The 19,735-nt window shown below is 39.9% G+C and overlaps 1 protein-coding gene across 1 annotated transcript in view; it reads left to right on the forward strand.

Moving 5' to 3' along the window:
• The window catches only part of SNX3 (sorting nexin 3), a 49,127-nt gene continuing 48,529 nt past the window's right edge, over positions 19,138–19,735 (forward strand). The window contains exon 1 of the mRNA XM_018053098.1: positions 19,138–19,652. Coding sequence (XP_017908587.1) covers positions 19,491–19,652 — 162 coding nt within the window. The 5' untranslated portion in view covers positions 19,138–19,490. The remainder of the gene's footprint in view (positions 19,653–19,735) is intronic.

Raw genomic sequence — 19,735 nt, forward strand, 5'->3', positions numbered from 1 at the left:
AAGCTTCCAAAGAAACAGGAAAAGAGAGCATGTAGCAGGGTATAATATTTTAGAGACTTCTCTACTGACTGTCAAATCATTTATGGAAAAATTGTTTTGATTGTCTTCCAAAATATGTTGTCAAATTATTTTTTTCTATCTTTAATTACGTCTGAAAGGACAAACTATTCCTGCATGTTTGTTTCATTTAATATCACTAATTTTTGGTGTGACATTTTGTGAAAGACCTTTTGAAAAAAATTGGACTATTTCTTCCTTGACTTACACGTTTATCACACTCAAGACTTTCAGAGAGTCTCTGAGTATTATTTTGTTTGCTCTTGGAAAACTACTGCTTGTCTCGGTCAATGAAGTTACCTCTTATTAAAGATTCCAAGTTTAATAATTATGGAAGTGAAATAATCACTCACGTATAGTTTAACGCCAAACTTCTAGGAAGATTTACAGGAAATTTTCACATGACTATACAAGTGGATGGAAACATGGCAAATGAACTTTATTGTGTACAAATATAAGGTAACTTAGAAATAAATTACTTTTTTTTGTATTCAAGAGACTTGATTATGATAGAAGACTAATTAAGTAGCCATTGTAAACTATTTCATTAAAACATCAATCCCAGGGACTTCCCTGGTGTTCCAGTGGCTAAGACTCCACACTCCCAATACAAGAGGCCTAGGTTCCATCCTTGGTCAGAGAACTAGATCCCACATGCTGCAACTAAGACCTGGCTCAGCCAAATAATAACTTTTTAAAAATAAACAAAAACCCCAAAATATGACCTATCTGACTACATTCCATCACGGATTCTAAACTTATAATGCCTCCCTAAAGTCTATGGAAGGAAATATAATTTATTCTGTATCTTTAAAAAATCAAGTTCTGGTTCCTACCTACCTTACCATCTTCACATATTGAATGAATGAAGCCCTGTGATTTAAGTATCTCATTTGTTTTCAAGAATCTCCATATATATTATTTTCCAAAAAAACTGGAAAATTGATCTCATCCCCAACTTTATTTCCTAAGTATGTTCTGATACTTTTTTAATTAGAAAAAAATAACTACTGGGATTAGCAGATACAAACTACTATATATACATTATATAAACAAGTCCTACTGTGTAGCACAGAGAACTATATTCAATATCCTGTAATAAACCATAATGGAAAAGAATATGTATGTATATGTGTGTAACTGAATCATTTTACTGTATACCAAAAACTAATACATTTGTTCAACCGTACTTCAATTTTTAAAAAAGAATCATGAAAACTAGTAATTAAATATTTCCAGGGCAACTCCAAGAATGTTCCAGGTTTAATACTGCATATGTATTCATTATTTATCATTACAAAAACAAAAAAAATACCATGTGTATGGATATCCAAACTTATGAGAAAAGTTATTTTTAAATCTTGTGTGTGTGTTAGTTACTCAGTCATGTCCAACTCTTTGCAACCCTGTGGGTTGTATGTCGCCTATAGCCCGTCCATGGAATTCTCCAGGCAAGAGTATTGGAATGGGTTGCCATCTCCTCCACCAGGGATCTTCCTGATTCAGGGACTGAACCTGGGTCTTCTGCACTGCAGACAGATTCTTTACCATCTGAGTCACCAGGGAAGCCAGGTAACTTCTAAATCTTAAAGGTACCTTAAAGATCTGATTTTACCCTAGCCATTTTACATACGGACATGAGTTTGAGTAAGCTCTGGGAGTTAGTGATGGACAGGGAAACCTGGCATGCTGCAGTCCATGGGGTCACAAAGAGTCAGACACTATTGAGCGACTGAACTGAACTGAATTTTACATATTGAGACTCAATGATCCTAAGAGAGAATAATTTACCCAAGATAACACAGGCACCACTCCTTCTTGAAATTAACTGAACAGTAAAAGAGACTGAAAACTTATTTATTTAATTAGATAGTTTTTCAAATGGTCTTTAAATGAGACCTATATATAGGCAAAAAGAATACTGTGCTATAAGAATTTTGATTGTCACATAGTGATGGTCATAATCAATCTAGTTTTGTTGTCTGGTTAGTTAAATTTGATGCAATGCATATCCAGGCAATCAAATAGACCCAATGTTTTTCAGTTCTGTAGATACAGATTGTTTTTTCAGACTAAAATTAAATTGCAGCTATTCATCAAGACTCAAAGATGCAATCATAAAGCTACGTGAACTCATTTGTTTATAAGTGTTAGTTCTTACACCAGGTGACTACACTCAGAATTAGCCATGATTTGACCTAGACTTCAAAGGAATCAGCTGGTGTTTTATTTTCAAATGGACATCTTGGGAAGATTACTTGGATAAAAAATTATCCAAACTTTACTGATAATAGAGAAGTTCTCAAGCTAGACTCTCTAGATGATAAAACTTGAATACCTTTTGGTCATGGGACATATCTAACTCAAGAAGGATGTCTTCTGCCAAAACCAAGACTAGGGAATACTAAGGCACCAGATGAGGAAAGGATCATGAGACCACTAATGTCTATACACACCAATTATAAGGGCCCAATTTTCCCAGCGTGTATCTCACTTAGGCCAAGTAATTCTCATCAACTTCAAAGGGAGTGATGTGCATCCACAGATCTGAGTTTGCCATATCCAGGGCTTACTCAGCAGGAATACATACTATAATTCATGATACCAGGCTTCATTCTTTAGTCCAAATCAACCCAGCTGGATTTTGAAGCGTTTGTTCTTGGAAATAATCAACTGTCCCTTAAAATATCAAATCCACTTGGCTTTATTTCACATATCAATCCTGTTGATTACTCAAGACAAGCCATAGTTTGAGTTTATAGAGTGATATGCAAGACATGTATTTTAGAATTGCATGCTATACTACTATTTAGTTTTATAGTATTAAATTACTAAAATTTATCCTGGAAATGATTTTATGCATAGCAAAGAGAGAAACAAGAGATATGACTTCCTGTGTTTGCTACTCAACAATTTTTTAAAGATATAATTCTGTTTATAGGTACTGTTTTTCAGCTTTAATTTGATACTTTAATACCAGGTAAATTATCTTTTTATTTAATTACTTTTATATAATAGTGATCTTAAAAGTCTGAAAAATGATTAAAGGGTATTTTCTAAGAAATAGATTGCTGGACTTCAATTACACAATTTTTCTGCTTATAGTTTTGGTGCTAAGTTATTATTATATTATTACTATTATTAAATAGTTACGAAATGGCAAGTATAGAGTTTGACATTTACAAATATCTGAGATGTTAGGTCTAAAATGTTTTTAATCACAGATTTTGAAAAGTAATACAAGTATAGTCCCGTTGTCTTTTTTTGTTGTTGTTTAGCATTTATTAGTTTTGACTCGCTCTAGCGTGTTATACACATAGCACCTGTGCCCATTTAGCAAAGAATTTCAGTACAAATCACTCTGAATTGAATAGACATCTCTAAGAAGCATTACAATTGTTGCAATATTTTTAGAAACTGAAACAAGGAAATAAACAACTTCAGTAAAAGTGATTTAAATAACAAATAACGTATCTTTATAAACAGCTTATCTCCTTGAGAACAAAGAATAAACAAGGAGACAAGGTTTTTTTTTCTTCCACTATTAAAGCAGATAACAATATGAATGGGTGAAATGTCATGAATAATTGGAGAAAATCACAGAGTAATCTTCGACAAAAACATCTGATTTATTTAAATTGTCGTTGTTTGTCTTATTAGAACCTTTATTTAACCTTGTTATCCACAAGGCAGTATTCAGGCTGGTTTATCAAAAATATACTCTGGAACTAACGATATTTTGAAATTTTTGACTTTCTCATATCCAGGCTATGGTAATGTAAATCTCCCATGGCAGATGTTTTACCTGGGACCTAATTAACTGACATTACCTTAGACAGAAATGCCTATGAAAACCTAATGTTTTGAATCTAAAATGACAGTAAATAAATCAAGGCTTTGAAACATTCTGTCAGTAGATTTAAGCTCAGCTTTCTGGTCAAGAGGATCAAGCTTTTGAGTACTTGATTCATTTAGTTACAACATTGATTGACTATCATCTGTTCACAGACCTAGCCATACACCACCAGTCACTTCTAATCATAGCTTCAAGGCGTGTTCCTATGATCTTCCAACCACATTCATTCTTCCTAGATAAGGTCATTTCTAATCTCCTTCACAGGTTCTAGGCATTTCAGGGCTTACCACATGTCTGGTACTATTCTCGTGCTTTACAAATATTAATTCTCAATGCTCATAACCACCTGGTAAGGTAGATACTATTGTTGTCCCCATTTTATACGTGAAGAAACAGAGGCACAGGCAGGCAAAGTAACTTTTCTAGGGTTGCTCATCTACTAAGGATTTTGCCCATGTCCTCTACCAAACCCTGACTTAATAGAAGATGATTTGCTCATTTGTACTGTCTTCAAGTCAGACACGTTTATGTAAAATATCAATTTCTAGATGAGAAATATCTCTAATACAAAAACATATCCGAATGGTGATGTGTAAATCATGCTAGTATTCTGCGTAATGATAGAAGAGATTAGAGAAAGTAAGGCAGTATGGAGACTTCTGCAGTCTAACTTTAAACTAAAATATGGTGGGAGGCGGGGGAGTGAAGAGTAGATGAGAAAGGAGAGAAAAAAGATGACTCACTGTTATGAGCCCAAGTGATTTGCAGCAGAAAGAATGTAAATATCAGAGGTATTGCTTAAGCACAGGTGGGATGAGACTGACTTAGACAGTCAGAGTTTGATTTAGTCAATAGGACAACAAACAGAAAGAGCACCTAGTTGCCTGGGTGAGTGTGTGTGGGGGTAGGGTGGCAAGCACTGTAGTAACCTGCCCTCACTCTAGGTTGAGGTAAGTATAGATCTGGGAGCATTAAACAGCTGAGCGGGTCAAGCCTTGTTGCAGCAGGACTGCTCAATCTCTCTATCAAAACCAATCCACAAGACTTCCCTGCGGGCCTGGTGGTTACGAATCCACCTGCCAGTGCAGGAGACATGGGTTTGATCCCTGGACTGTGAAAATCTGACATGTCTGTGCACCTGTGCTCTAGAGCCCAGGAGGGGCAATTCCTGAGCCCAGGCTCTGCAGCTACTAAAGCCCATGCGGCCTAGAGCTCGTGCTCCACAACAAAAGAAGCAGCTGACATGAGAAGCCCATGCACACAACTAGAGAGTAGACCACGCTCATCACACTAGAGAAGAGCCTGGGCAGCAACAAAGACCCAGCTCAACCAAAATAAATAAAACAAAGAAACAAACAAAAATTTGCCAAAAAAAAACAATCCACAGGTTCTGGCGGAATACACCTCCTATGAAGATGCATTCCTAAATGTAGTTAGAAGAGTTTACTTCCTTTGCAAACACAACTAGGAACCAAAGCTAGTATGCCTGGAGTGTATATTCTGGTGGCAAGGCCTTTCACTAGAATGCTGACACTAGTTCGCATAGATTTGCCAGGCCTTTCTCCTCCCTATAGGAGTTATGGTGCTGTTTGCATCCTGAGATATCTCACAGGTATCCAGTCTGGACAGTCCTCCATTGCTTAATGCAATGCCTTCTTTAGGTCAAACGAAAGAAACAGGGGCAGGGCAATTCAGTTCAGTTCGATTCAGTCGCTCAGTCGTGTCTGACTCTTTTCTACCTCATGGACTGCAGCACGCTAGACTTCCCTGTCCATCATCAACTCCCCGAGTTTACTCAAACTCATGTCCATTAAGTTGGTGATGCCATCCAGCCATCTCATCCTCTGTTGTCCCCTTCTCCTCCTGCTTTCAATCTTTCCCAGCATCAGGGTCTTTTCCAATGAGTCAGCTCTTCACATCAGGTGGCCAAAGTATTGGCCAAAGTATTCAGCAACAGTCCTTCCAAAGAATATTCAGGATTGATTTCCTTTAGGATGGACTGGTTGGATCTCCTTGCTGTCCAAGGGACTCTCAAGAGTCTTCTCCAACACCACATTTCAAAAGCATCAATTCTTCGGCACTCAGCTTTCTTTATAGTCCAACTCTCACATCCACACAGGAGCAACTATTTCTCAAGTCCTTTCTCGTCTCTGCATTCCCACTGCTGCCATCTTAGTTCTGCCAGTGATCTTTCTACACTAAAAATCAAGTCACTCTCATTCAGTAGTTTCTTTTAGAATGTCTTTAGACAATGTCCAGAACTGTAAATATTGACTGAAATACCTTCTGGCCTTAGTCCTTGTCATTTTGCCCTTTCATCCAGTAGTACTAACTACCTGTAGTTCCCCAGCAGTGTTTTCCTCTGGGCTTCGGCATGTGTTTACCTCTATCTCTGGGATGTACCTCCCACACAGAGGCACACCCAAATCACAGATGCTTTGTGTGTCAAACACCAACTTTAAGTCCCATGTTTAGTGTTGCTTCCTTCTGGAATTCTTTTCCTACTCCCCTCGAGACTGGGGTATGTAGCTCTCATCACACTCTACTGGCATGTCCCTATGACCAGACTGAAATATCCTGGAAGTAAAAACTGTATCTTGTTCACCACCTTCCCTCTTCTCCGCCCGCAAGCACCTAACACAGCACTTGGTTTACAGCACTTGCTCAGCAACTATTTGTCACATGAATGGCTAGAAGGATTTAAGAGTTCTAAGGGGGACATTTCTGTTCAGCTAAGGAGACCACATAATGCTATTGGTTCTGGAAATGACCCTCTCCCTGCCCCACCATCAAATCAATATATATGGCATTCTTGAGATTCTCTAGATCCTTGCTATCTGCTATGGTCTGGAGACCAGCAACAATGGCATTTTCTGGAACTTGCCAGAAATGCAAAATCTCAGGCCTCATCCTAGAACTCCTATATCAGAATCTGTAGTTCTACCCAATCCCTAGGTGAGCTGTAGGCATATTAATGACTGAGGAACACTGCTCTGAGTATTGGTGGCTCTTTACCCAGAAAGTTCATAATCCATTTTCTTGAGTCAAGGAATGCAATTACCTGGTTCCCACTGTTCCTGCAGCTGAGGACTTGCGTATTTTCACCCCAATTCAGGTTTACACTAACCTTGCCTGACCTTACATGGTTGAAATCAGTCACACTGTATGAAATCATAGGCTTTAAATTTCAAAAGGAATCCTGTGCCTTTTTTTTTTTTTTTTTTTTCAGAAGTCAACCACTTGACCAGGGACAGAAACCGCTCATTGTCATGGCTGCTTTTGACTCTTCCAGACATTGGATCCAAAGTCATCTATAAGAGGAGAGTCCCCTCCTCACCCAGTAATGAGTCTCATAGTCCTGATGTCTGAGCAGTCCTCAACCATTTGTTGGTGTACTCGGCATTCGGCTGGCAGCAACCATGGGAAATGTGGGCTCAGAGCAAATGAAGTAATGAAATTTCAGTACACAGCAGCTGAGGTCATAGGTTAATTATGTTTCCTGAGGCTAGGGATCCGAGAGGCACATTCTTATGGCTACACAAAGGGTAGAGACAAGATATAGGGGAAATGGCTTAATTGGTGGAGAAGAACTTGAAAACAGCAAGAGAGGGGGGGTTCTGATGTTGATACAACCATCTGGGTAACTGCCTGGTTTACCAATACGGAAGAGACACTAAATCACACACACACACAAGTAATCAAATGGAGAAATATGTGTGTGTTGGACAAAACTTTGTGTGTCTCAGGGTGGGGAGTAATATCCCTCAAAGGGTATGCCCAAAACACAAGAGATCAACAGGTGCTCACTAACCTGCCTTCTGTGAGTCACATTTACTAGGCTTATTTTGCTGAGTGGCTCGCTCCAGGTCTTGCCACTTCTTCTTTTTGTTTTTTTGGTCACGTGGCACACATGGGTGATCTTAGTTCCCCAATTGTGGATCAAACCATGCCTCTTGCAGTGGAAGTGCAGAGTCTTAACCACTGAGCTGTCAGGAAAGCTACTTGCCTCTCCTTTAAATGAAATCATGAACAAATATACCAAAAAGATCAGTGTGAAGATATGTTCAACTAAAGTATTAGCCTCCCCAAGACCCTTAACTCTTAGTCCAGGGAGCAAACCTGCACTAACCCCTCCCTGATCATGGAAGTAGAAAACTTAACCTTTAAGAGAAGGATAGCGACTATCTGATATGTTCCTAGAAGGGCTTAACATCATCTCCAAGACTTCTGACTCTCCAACCCCAGCTGGGTGTGCAACAATTCAATTCTGACACCACCTAGAGTTAACACAAACCCTGCAGGTTGGAGACTTAGACCCACAAGACTGCAGACACCAGCCTTAAACGGGGTACCTAAGCTACTTGCTTCTGCCTTCTGCCTGAAAAGTGAAAGTGTTAGTCACTCAGTCATGTCTGATTCTTTGTGAATCCATGGACTATAGCCCACTAGGCTCCTCTGTCTGTGGAATTTTCTAGGCAAGAATAGTGAAGTGGATTGCTATTTCCTTCTCCAGGGGATCTTCCCGACCCAGGGACTGAACCTGGGTCTCCCGCAATGTGGGCGGATTCCTTGCCATCTGAGCCAGCCACCAGGTGCCTAATTGGTTGCGAATTTGAGGACTCTCATGACCCTCTTCTCCCTAAGTTTTGATAATTTGACTCACAGAACTCAGAAAAGAAAAAGTACTTCATGTTTAAGCTTATTTTACAGGATTACAGCTCAGGAATAGCCAAATGGAAGAGGGGCAAAGTATGGGGGACGGGGCGCAAGGCTCTTCCTTGCCCTCTCCTGTCTGCCACATTCCCAGGAGTCAGGGGGTGGGGCTGAAAGTTTTAATGTGCTTTGCTTTATCGTGCTTTGCGGATACAGCACTTTTTACAAATTGAAGGTTTGCGGCAACTCATTGTGGAGCAAGTCTATCAGTGCTATCTTTCCCACAGCATTATTTTTTAATTAAGGTTTGTACATTGTTTCTAGAGACATATCATTGTAAACAGACTACAGTGTAGTGTAAACATATTTGTATGCATTGAGAAACCTAAAAATTTGTGGACTTGCTTCTAGAGTAGATAATAACCAAGTGGACATAAAACAGAGTAACACAAGAGAAACTTAATTTTGTATGTACCAGAGTCCCATAGAAGCAAGCGACTAGAGCAAGTTGGGCAGTTAAAGCTTATGAGCCATCTTGAGCTAGGGAGTGGGATAGTGGGTCAGGGGACAGTAAGAGAAGCAGATGTCTGGAAATTGGGATGTTTGCCTTGCCATAGAGATAGGTCATTCAGACAAAATCTATCTTTGGTAATAGCTCTCTCTGGGCCAGGCCCCCATCTACTTTCTTTTAGATAGTGAGGAAAGAAGTACAAGTTTTTCTGAAGTCAGTTGCATCTTGATTATCCTCCATTCAAGATAATCCACATGCCAAAGTGGCATATTTTGGGGTCACACATTCTGCTCCCTTTCAGGGACCAGTTGAATAAATTATGGAACCTCATGTAATGAAATACTTTACTGCTATATTAAGTGCAGATCTAGCTCCAAGACATATTGTTAAAAGAAGGTGCAAAAGTGTGTGTATTCTATGATGCCATTTCTGTTATATAATACATATATATATATATATAAACACACATTTTACATGCTAGGCTATTTCTGGAAGGACACAAAGATACGCAGCAAGAAACTGATAATGTGGCTGTCAATAGAAAGGGGAAGTAGATGGCTGCAGATAGGAACTGGAGGCAGGTGTTTTAATGGATACTCTTAACTGCACTTCGACTTTTGAATCATGTAAATGTTTTATTTAAAATGAACAAACAAATCATAGTGTCTATAAATTCCCTCAATACTAAATCTGAAAATGCCCACATTCTCAAAAGCTGGCAGTGGTCTGGGCATGCCTTATGCTCTCAGAAGTTCTGAGGGTGACTCATGTTGTAAGTAGTCTTCAGTGGGGAGGAAGGAAGTACTGAGATTTGTGGCTTTTACTTTTATGTGTGCTGCATGAAGTGAGGTTACATGCTGAGAGTTTTAGGAAGAGGGTTGCAAAACATTTTATCTGAGAAGCAAATAAAATAAGGGATTGCTGAGGCAGGTTGAAGGGTCAGCTGAGATTAGAAACCATAAATCTGCAAAGGTGAAAAAAAAAAAATCTGCAAAGGTGCCAGTCAGCTTAGGATTTTCTTCAGGAATTCTCAGCAGGCTGGGAGCAGACGTTTGGAGGTGGGTCAGGGTGTGAACTAGAAAAATGACATAAGAGTGGCCAGGATGGCCCTTGAGAAGTTTCCAGGACTTTATTAGGTTTGCCACAAATTCAGAGTCTGACACTCTGGTTATAAAACCAGCTACTCGGTTTTATAATTTTCCTCAGAGGCAATCAGGCTTGGGGGAGTGATGCAAGTCAAGCTCACAAGATGCTGGTTGATAAGACAGAACCTTAGTTTACAAATTTAAAATGAAAATATAAACTAGCTGCACCCACAAGGCAGAATTTCCTTTTGCCTGAAAGAAAGTCCTCATAATAAATAATCCTAAAATGTATATGGAACCACAAAAGACCCAGAATTACCAAAGCAATCCTGAAAAAAAGGACAAAGCTGGAGGCATAACCCTCTCAGACATCAAACAATATCTCAAAGCTACAATAATCAAAACAGAGTAGTATTGGCACAAAAACAGACAAAAATATGAGCAGAACATAATAGAGTCCAGAAATAAGCCCAAACACATCTGGTCAATTAATCTCTGACAAGAAAGGCAAAATATACAATGGAGAAAAGACAGTTTCTTCAGCAAGTGGTGTTGGGAAAGTTGGACAGTCCCATGTAAATCAGTGACGTTAGAACATGCCCTCTGGAGAAGGCAATGGCAACCCACTCCAGTACTCTTGCCTGGCAAATCCTATGGATGAAGGAGCCTGGTAGGCTGCAGTCCATGGGGTCGCTGAGAGTTGGACACAACTCAGTGACTTCACTTTCACTTTTCACTTTCATGCATTGTAGAAGGAAATGGCAACCCACTCCAGTGTTCTTGCCTGGAGAATCTCAAGGACAGAGGAGCCTGGTGGGCTGCCGTCTCTGGGGTCGCAAAGAGTCGGACACGACTGAAGCGACTTAGCAGCGGCAGCAGCAGCAGCAGCAGAACATGCCCTCACACCATACACAAAAACTCAAAATGACTTAAAGACTTAAATATAAGACGTAACACCAAAAAGCTCCTAGAAGAGAACACAGGCAAAACATTCTCTGATGTAAATTGTAGCAATACTTTCTAAGATCAATCTCCTAAGACAAAAGAAATAAAAGTAAACAAATAGGACCTAATCAAATTTACAAGCTTTTGCACAGCAAAATTGAGATTGAAGTCAGTCATGTCCGACTCTTTGCGACCCGTGGACTGTAGCCCACCAAGCTCCTCTGTCCATGGGATTCTCCAGGCAAGAATACTGGAGTGGGTTGCCATTTATTAATAAAACAAAAGGACAAACCTATGGAATAGGGGAAAATATATGCAAACAATGCAATGGATAAGCGCTTAATTTCCAATATATACAAAAAGCTCATGCAACTCAATATCAAAAGGAAACAACCCAATCAAAAACTCGGCAGAAGACTTAAATAGACATTTCTCAAAAGAAGACATACAGATGGGCAATGAACACATGAGAAGATGTTCATCATCGCTGATTCTTAAAGAAATGCAAGTCAAAACTACAATGAAGTATCACCTCACACAGTCAGAATGGCCATCATCAAAAAGTCTACAAATAATAAATTCTGGAAAGGGTGTGGAGAAAAGGGAAATTTTCTATACTATCAGTGAGAATATAAATTGGGGCAGCCACTATAGAAAATACTACAGAAGTCCCTTAAAAAATTAAAAACAGAGCTATCATATGATCTAGTAATCCCACTCCTGGGTATTTATCAGGAAAAGCTGAAAACTCTAAAAGATACATGCACTCCAATGTTCATAGCAGCATTGTCTACAATAGTCAAGATATGGAAGCAATCTAAGTGTCCAACAAGAGATGGATGGATAAAGAAGATGTGATTTGTATATAAAGTGGAATATTACTCAACCATAAAAGCATGAAATATTGTCATTTGCAGCAATATGGATGGACCTAGAGATTATCATATATGTAAGTCAGAGAAAGACAAATACCACATGATATCACTTATATGTGGAATCTAAAAAAAATGATACAAGTGAACTTACAAAACAGAAACACTCACAGACACAGAAAAAAGGGAAAGGGTGGGAGAGAGGGATAAATTAACAGATACACACTACTATAATATAAAATAGATAAACAACAAGGATTTACTATGTAGCACAGGGAACTATATTTATTTACTTATTATTATTATTTTTTAATCAGAGGTAGAACATGTAGGAAAATTACCCTTATGCTCATTTATAAAATATATTACCCTCAACTGTCTAAACTGATTTTTTTTTCTGCTTATATAACATTTGCATATCTTGGTGGTGCCTTGAAAAGTATTCCTAAATTTCATTTTTTCTTATTTTTACTTTATTTTGCTTTACAATACTCCACGGATGTACATGAGTTCCCAATCCTGAACCCCCCTCCCACCTCCCACTCCATATCATCTCTCTGGATCATCCCCGTGCACCAGCCCCAAGCATCCAGTATCCTGTATCGAACATAGACTGGCGATTCGTTTCTTACATGATAGTATACATGTTTCAATGCCATTCTCCCAAATCACCATACACAAAAATAAACTCAAAATGGATTAAAGATCTAAACGTAAGACCAGAAACTATAAAACTCCTAGAGGAGAACATAGGCAAAACACTCTCCGACATAAATCACAGCAGGATCCTCTATGATCCACCTCCCAGAATACTGGAAATAAAAGCAAAAATAAACAAATGGGATCTAATTAAAATTAAAAGCTTCTGCACAACAAAGGAGACTATACGCAAGGTGAAAAGACAGCCTTCTAAATGGGAGAGAATAATAGCAAATGAAGCAACTGACAAACAACTAATCTCAAAAATATACAAGCAACTTATGCAGCTCAATTCCAGAAAAATAAATGACCCAATCAAAAAATGGGCCAAAGAACTAAATAGACATTTCTCCAAAGAAGACATACGGATGGCTAACAAACACATGAAAAGATGCTCAACATCACTCATTATCAGAGAAATGCAAATCAAAACCACAATGAGGTACCATTTCACACTGATCAGAATGGCAGCGATCCAAAAGTCTACAAGCAATAAATGCTGGAGAGGGTGTGGAGAAAAGGGAACCCTCTTACACTGTTGGTGGGAATGCAAACTAGTACAGCCACTATGGAGAACAGTGTGGAGATTCCTTAAAAAATTGCAAATAGAACTGCCTTATGACCCAGCAATCCCACTGCTGGGCATACACACCGAGGAAACCAGAATTAAGAGAGACACGTGTACCCCAGTGTTCATCGCAGCACTGTTTATAATAGCCAGGACATGGAAACAACCTAGATGTCCATCAGCAGATGAATGGATAAGAAAGCTGTGGTACATATACACAATGGAGTATTACTCAGGCATTAAAAAGAATAAATTTGAATCAGTTCTAATGAGGTGGATGAAACTGCAGCCTATTATACAGAGTGAAGTAAGCCAGAAAGAAAATCACCAATACAGTATACTAACACATATATATGGAATTTAGAAAGATGGTAATGATGACCCTGTATGCGAGACAGCAAAAGAGACACAGATGTTTAGAACGGAACTATATTTAATATCTTGTAATAATCTAAATGGAAAAGAATCTGAAAAAGAATATATATAAACACACGTATATACATATACATAATATATAATACAATTACTTTGTGAACACCTGAAACTAACACATTATAAATCAACTATATTTCAATTCAAAAAAATTTAAGAAAAAAAAGTCCTCACAAAAATGAAATTAAAATCAGCTGACTGGTCAGTGATCTCTGAATAAACAGGAATGGATGATCTTAGTGACTACCTAGCTATGATAAGCTAATACACTACTCAAGGAACACAACTTTCCAGGTACCCACAGTAATACAGGCAAATTGACATAACTTGTCTGAAATGGACCATTCAGTTTAGTTCAGTCGCTCAGTCATGTCCGACTCTTTGCGACTCCATGAATCGCAGCACGCCAGGCCTCCCTGTCCATCACCAACTCCCGGAGTTCACTCAAACTCACGTCCATAGAGTTGGTGATGCCATCTAGCCATCTCATCCTCTGTCGTCCCCTTTTCCTCCTGCCCCTAATCCCTCCCAGCATCAGAGTCTTTTCCAATGAGTCAGCTCTTCACATGAGGTGGCCAAAATACTGGAGTTTCAGCTTTAGCATCATTCCTTCCAAAGAACACCCAGGACTGATCTCCTTTAGAATGGACTGGTTGGATCTCCTTGCAGTCCAAGGGACTCTCAAGAGTCTTCTCCAATGGACCATTAGGAAAACATAAAATTGGTTATAGTTTTCTGCAATCTAGCCCATGCTTAGATTATGTTTGTGTCTTTTCATCCCTACTCCTTTCTTCAATTACCATCCTTTCTTGAGTTAACAGTGTTAACAGTCTGGTGTATATCCTTTCATATGCAGACTGACAGGCTTTTATTTGTTTACCCAAATGAGATCATACTGCACATATTATTCTTCGATCCTCTTTCCAAAATATCATGGATATTCCTCTTCTATTTCATTTTAAAATTTTTATTTATCTGGCTGTGCTGGGTCTTAGTTGCAGCATCCCTGACCAGGGATCAAACCCAGTGCCCCTGCATTGAGAGTGCAAAGTCTCAGCCACTGGACCAACCACCAGGGAAGTCCCTCCTCTTCTAACTCTAATAGCTAAAAATAGGTATATTCTAACATCTTAAATAAAAGTAGAACTATTTCATTTACTCTATTATTTAATTTATATATTACATGTAAATTACATAAAATATTATATACTTTCCCATAGTTTGAATATACTATAATCCAAGCATTTCTAATTCAGGCTGTTTTCAGTTTTTGCCACTACAAATAAAGCTGCAATAAACATTCTTGTGGTTACATTCTTAAGTACTATAGTTTCTTGCAGCAAAAGTTGGATTTGGGGATCAAAGTATCCTAAATATTTTTTTCCAAATATCTTTAATTTTGATAAATATGAGCAAATTGTCTATTTCCCTATAGTCTCCATAACACTGTTTCTGTTCTTGTTTTTTATTTTAGTTATTTATTTTGCTGCACTAGATCTCAGTTGTGGCCTGCAGGATCCTTAGTTTCAGCTTATGAAGTCTTAGTTGCAGCATGTGGGACCTAGTTCCCCTACCAGGGTTCCAACCAGGGCCCTCTGTGTTGGGAGCGCAGAGTCTTAACCACTGGAACACCAGGGAAATCCCTGTTTCCCTGTTATTTCCGTGTTATTTTTGATTTTTGCCAATATACTAGACAAAAAACAGTATTTCATATTTGCTCAGGTGAGGATTTGATTCCTGGGTCGGAAAGATCCCCTGGAGGAGGGCATGGCAACAAACTCCAGTATTCTTGCCTGGAGAATCCCATTGTCAGGGGAGCCTGATGGGCTACAGTTCAAGGGGTCCCAAACAGTCAGCCATTACTGAAGCAACTTAGCACATATGCACATTTCTTTGATTAATGAGATTGAGCATATTTTTCTCATTTATTGTCCATTTGAATTTCTTTTCCTAAGAGAGAGCAAAAAATAGTGGTTACATATGTAAATACTGGAGCTAGTTTTGCCATTCTGTACTCAAGTTATTTTGCCTTTGTGCATCAGTTTTCCCATTTTTAAAATGCAGACAATAATAGTACTCACTTTTAGGGTTATTATGCGGATTTGATAAATTCATTATCTGAAAAAGTATAAAATAGGACGTATCCACATTCTTTGTCCATTTTTCTATGGGATTCTTTTTCTTATCAATTTATGAGTTGTTGTTTTCACATTAGGAATATTAGCCTTTTACTATCTTACTTGTTACAAATATATTTCCTTCAATTCTTTTATTATAATGCCTTTTAATAAGTAATTTTTACTAAAAATTTACGCACTTAAATGACTACTTTTTCTTTATAGTTTGTTTCCCATATTGCTTAGGAAGCACTTTTTTACTCAAGGTTATACAATTTTTCTCCTAAATTTTCTCTAAACACACATACACAAATATTAATATTTGAATTGTATCTTGGAATTCCCTGGTGGTCTAATGTTTAGGACTCCATGCTTTCATTGCTGAGGCCCTGGGTTCAGTCCCTGGTTGGGGAAATAACATCCCATAATCCATGTGGTGTGGCCAAAAAAAAAAAACCCACCATCAACAATAAATAAATAAATAAGTTCTATCTGGAATTTTTTCATATAACGCAGGGGTGGGCTTCCCAGGCGGCTCAGTGGTAAAGAATCTGCCTGAAAATGCAGACGATGCAAGAGACATGGGTTCAATTCCTGAGTCAGGAAGATCCTCTGAAGAAGGGAATGGCAATCCACTACAGTATTCTTGCTTGGAAAATCCCACAGACAGAGGAACCTGGCAGGCTACAATCCACGGGTCACAAAGAGTCGGGCACACATAATACAGGGGATTAGCTATGTGGTCTTCCTATTCCCTAGACATTCAATTGTGCCAGAAATATTTCACCAATGATTTGAAACACTCCCTCTGTACTGCACTCTATCTTATACACAGCCAAAACCATAGTCCTGTGACTTTTTTTTTTTTTCGGTCTGTGCTGAGAAGCTCGTGAGGTCTTAGTTCCCAGACCAGGGATCCAAATGGGGCCTTGCAGTGAAAATGAGGAGTCTAACCACTGGACCGCCAGGGAATTCCCTATGCTCTTGCTTACAGTTAGCTTTATAGTAAGTTTTAACATTCGGTAAAGCAAATCACACTTTACTTTTCATGTTCATGGTCTTCTTGGTTAATCTCCAACATATGAACTTAAAAAAGAGAATTCTTGTCCACTACTACCCTATGCACTACTTTGGCCACCTCATGCGAAGAGTTGACTCATTGGAAAAGACTCTGATTCTGGGAGGGATTGGGGGCAGGAGGAGAAGGGGATGACCGAGGATGAGATGGCTGGATGGCATCATGGACTCGATAGACATGAGTCTGAGTGAACTCCGGGAGTTGGTGATGGACAGGAAGGCCTGGCGTGCTGCGATTCATGGGGTTGCAAAGAGTCAGACACGACTGAGCGACTGAACTGAACTGAACTACCCTATGCACCCAAGACAAAGAGGAGGGTAAAACCAACTGCAGTGGGATTCTGATTCTATTTGCATTATTAATAGTAGATTAGGTGATTTGTTTTATATTAAGTCCTCCTATCCAAGAACATGGAGTCTTTTTTATTTAGGTTTTGGCTTATATCTTTTATTAAAATTTCATAATTTTGTTTCCTATAGCTCCTGTGCCTTCCATTCTTGTTTTCTTTTTTACTTTGGTCTCTGTTACGAATATGATATTTTTTCCATCTCCAGTCTAACTAGACATTGCTTAGTCAGAGGAAGACAATAAATTAAGTTTGATACCTTCATTCAGTCACTAAATTCTCTTGCTAATTCTACTAGCCTACTCTTCATAGGTTTTTCTTGGAATGCAATCGTATCGCCTTGAAAAATAAAGGTGATTTTTTTCCAGATGTTTATCCTGGGAAGCTCTTTAGCTGTGTGACTGTGGTGCTATTTTCTGTAGATGCTACTTCACTGCAGCCAATTGTTGCTGCTGCCCAAAGATATTCTGCCATGGCCTCCAATGGGACAGAAGCTTTCTAAGCAAATACTCCATAATTGCTTTGTTCAAGTGTCATGGATGACAACACAATAGAGTGGTTCTTGGTCTCTCAGGTCTCACATAGTTCAATTCAAGGAATCATTAAATACATTCTTGAGCTCACTGCTGAAATTATACCCGTCAAGTTTCCCTTTGGTCTCTTGCAACAGAGTAAGTATGCCCTTATTCTGGGAGTCCTGTCTGGGCATACTTACTCTGATATTACTCTCACTCTTAGAGAGATACACTCAAAGAACTTCTTTGACCAACTTATTGAGCTTGTTGGGTCACTTTCATTCACATTACCCAGTATTATCTTCTTTATAGCATTAATCATATTGGTAAATGTATTATTTATTGGTTTATTACTTGTCTACCCAAGATAGACCATATACTAATATAAAACAACCTGATGAGATCAGGGAATTTTAATGTCTTCCTCACCCTTTTACCTCTAATATCTAGAGTTGAAAACACCCAGCAGGTCTTCAATAAATACTTGCTTAATGAATGAATGTTGAGTTTTCCTGAAAAGGATTGACATCGTGCTTAAGCAATTTTTTATAACAACTTTTCTGAGCGTTGCTAAAGATCCAGGTAATTTTTCAGTTTAAGGGACAAATCAGATTATTTAAAGTGAATGGGTTTTCTGAAACTCAACATATAAAGAAACGCAGAAAAGGTTACGAGACCGTGACGAGAGAGAACTCCCGAGGCAGGGATAGACATCTGTCCTTTTACCTCAATGCTCAAAGTTTGCATTTGTCGGTGATTAACTATGATCTACTTGTTTCGTCGTTTTTCGTTTCTGATAAAGGTTATCTGAATTCCATTTCAAATGCTGCCGCAATATGTTCCCCCCCTTTTTTTTAATTTACTGCAACTGTGTGGGAAGTGAAGGGGAAAAGCTGCAGATCACTCGACCATCAGAAATTTAAGGCAAGTTTCAGCCCATATTATGTTGTCGTTTTAGAGGACCGATCAGTCTCCCCAAACGGGTTGACCTTACGGTATGATCTTATGAAACAGTTTTTTGACCACTCTACCACCTTCAATTTACCAAGCCAGACGCATGCACGGTAAAATATCATATTGATGTCAAAAATCATCACTTGAGGCGTTAATTCAAGTTATCTGGAAAGGCATTTTCAGTGGTTCACAGCGAGACGGTGGATAGGCTGGCACTGAATTAGCGTAGGCAATTTTGCTCGGACTGTGAGCAAACCTCCCCTAGCTCGCCATTTAACTTTTGTCCCCGCGTCTTCCAAGGCCGCGAAGATCTCGCCTAGTGCTCTTTCCACTGCTCCAGGCCGAGGCCGACACGGAAACCGATCCCGACACGGAAACCGAGCCCGTACCCGCTCTGCTTCAGCCCGGCGGGGGCGCGCTCGCCCGGTGCATTGTGGTCTCTGTAGTCCGGCCGGAACCTGTTCGCACCTCCAAGTTCCATGACTGCGTTTCCCCTTCTCTGCCTAGACCCAGTCCCCTTCCGCGGCTTCCGCTGGGTCTCCCGGGTCTCGGGCGCGAAGTTTCGACAGGTCAGCTGTTTCCCTCCAGGGCACAGGAGGCGGAAGCCGGAGGGACGCGGGGAGGAGCTACGCGCGTGGGGGTGAACGCCCGCTCTACGTGCTCGTTCGCCTTGCGACCGCTGCGCGCGAGCCTGGTGTCCCCGCGGCGGGCAGCAGCAGCGGCGGCGGAGGTGTCGGTAGAACGCTAAGGGGGCGGAGGGAGTCCGCGGCGGCGCGGCGGCGGCGGCGGCTGCAGCAGCGAAATGGCGGAGACCGTGGCGGACACCCGGCGGCTGATCACCAAGCCGCAGAACCTGAATGACGCCTACGGGCCTCCCAGCAACTTCCTCGAGATCGATGTGAGCAACCCGCAGACAGTGGGGGTCGGCCGGGGCCGCTTCACCACCTACGAGATCAGGGTCAAGGTGAGGCCGTCTTTTCCCCCTACGGAGAGACTCCTGTGGTCCCGGCTGTCCGCCGCGGACCATGGAGCGCAGACCCTCAAACG

This window comes from Capra hircus, chromosome 9 (genome assembly GCF_001704415.2).
Source record: "Capra hircus breed San Clemente chromosome 9, ASM170441v1, whole genome shotgun sequence".
NCBI lineage: Eukaryota > Metazoa > Chordata > Mammalia > Artiodactyla > Bovidae > Capra > Capra hircus.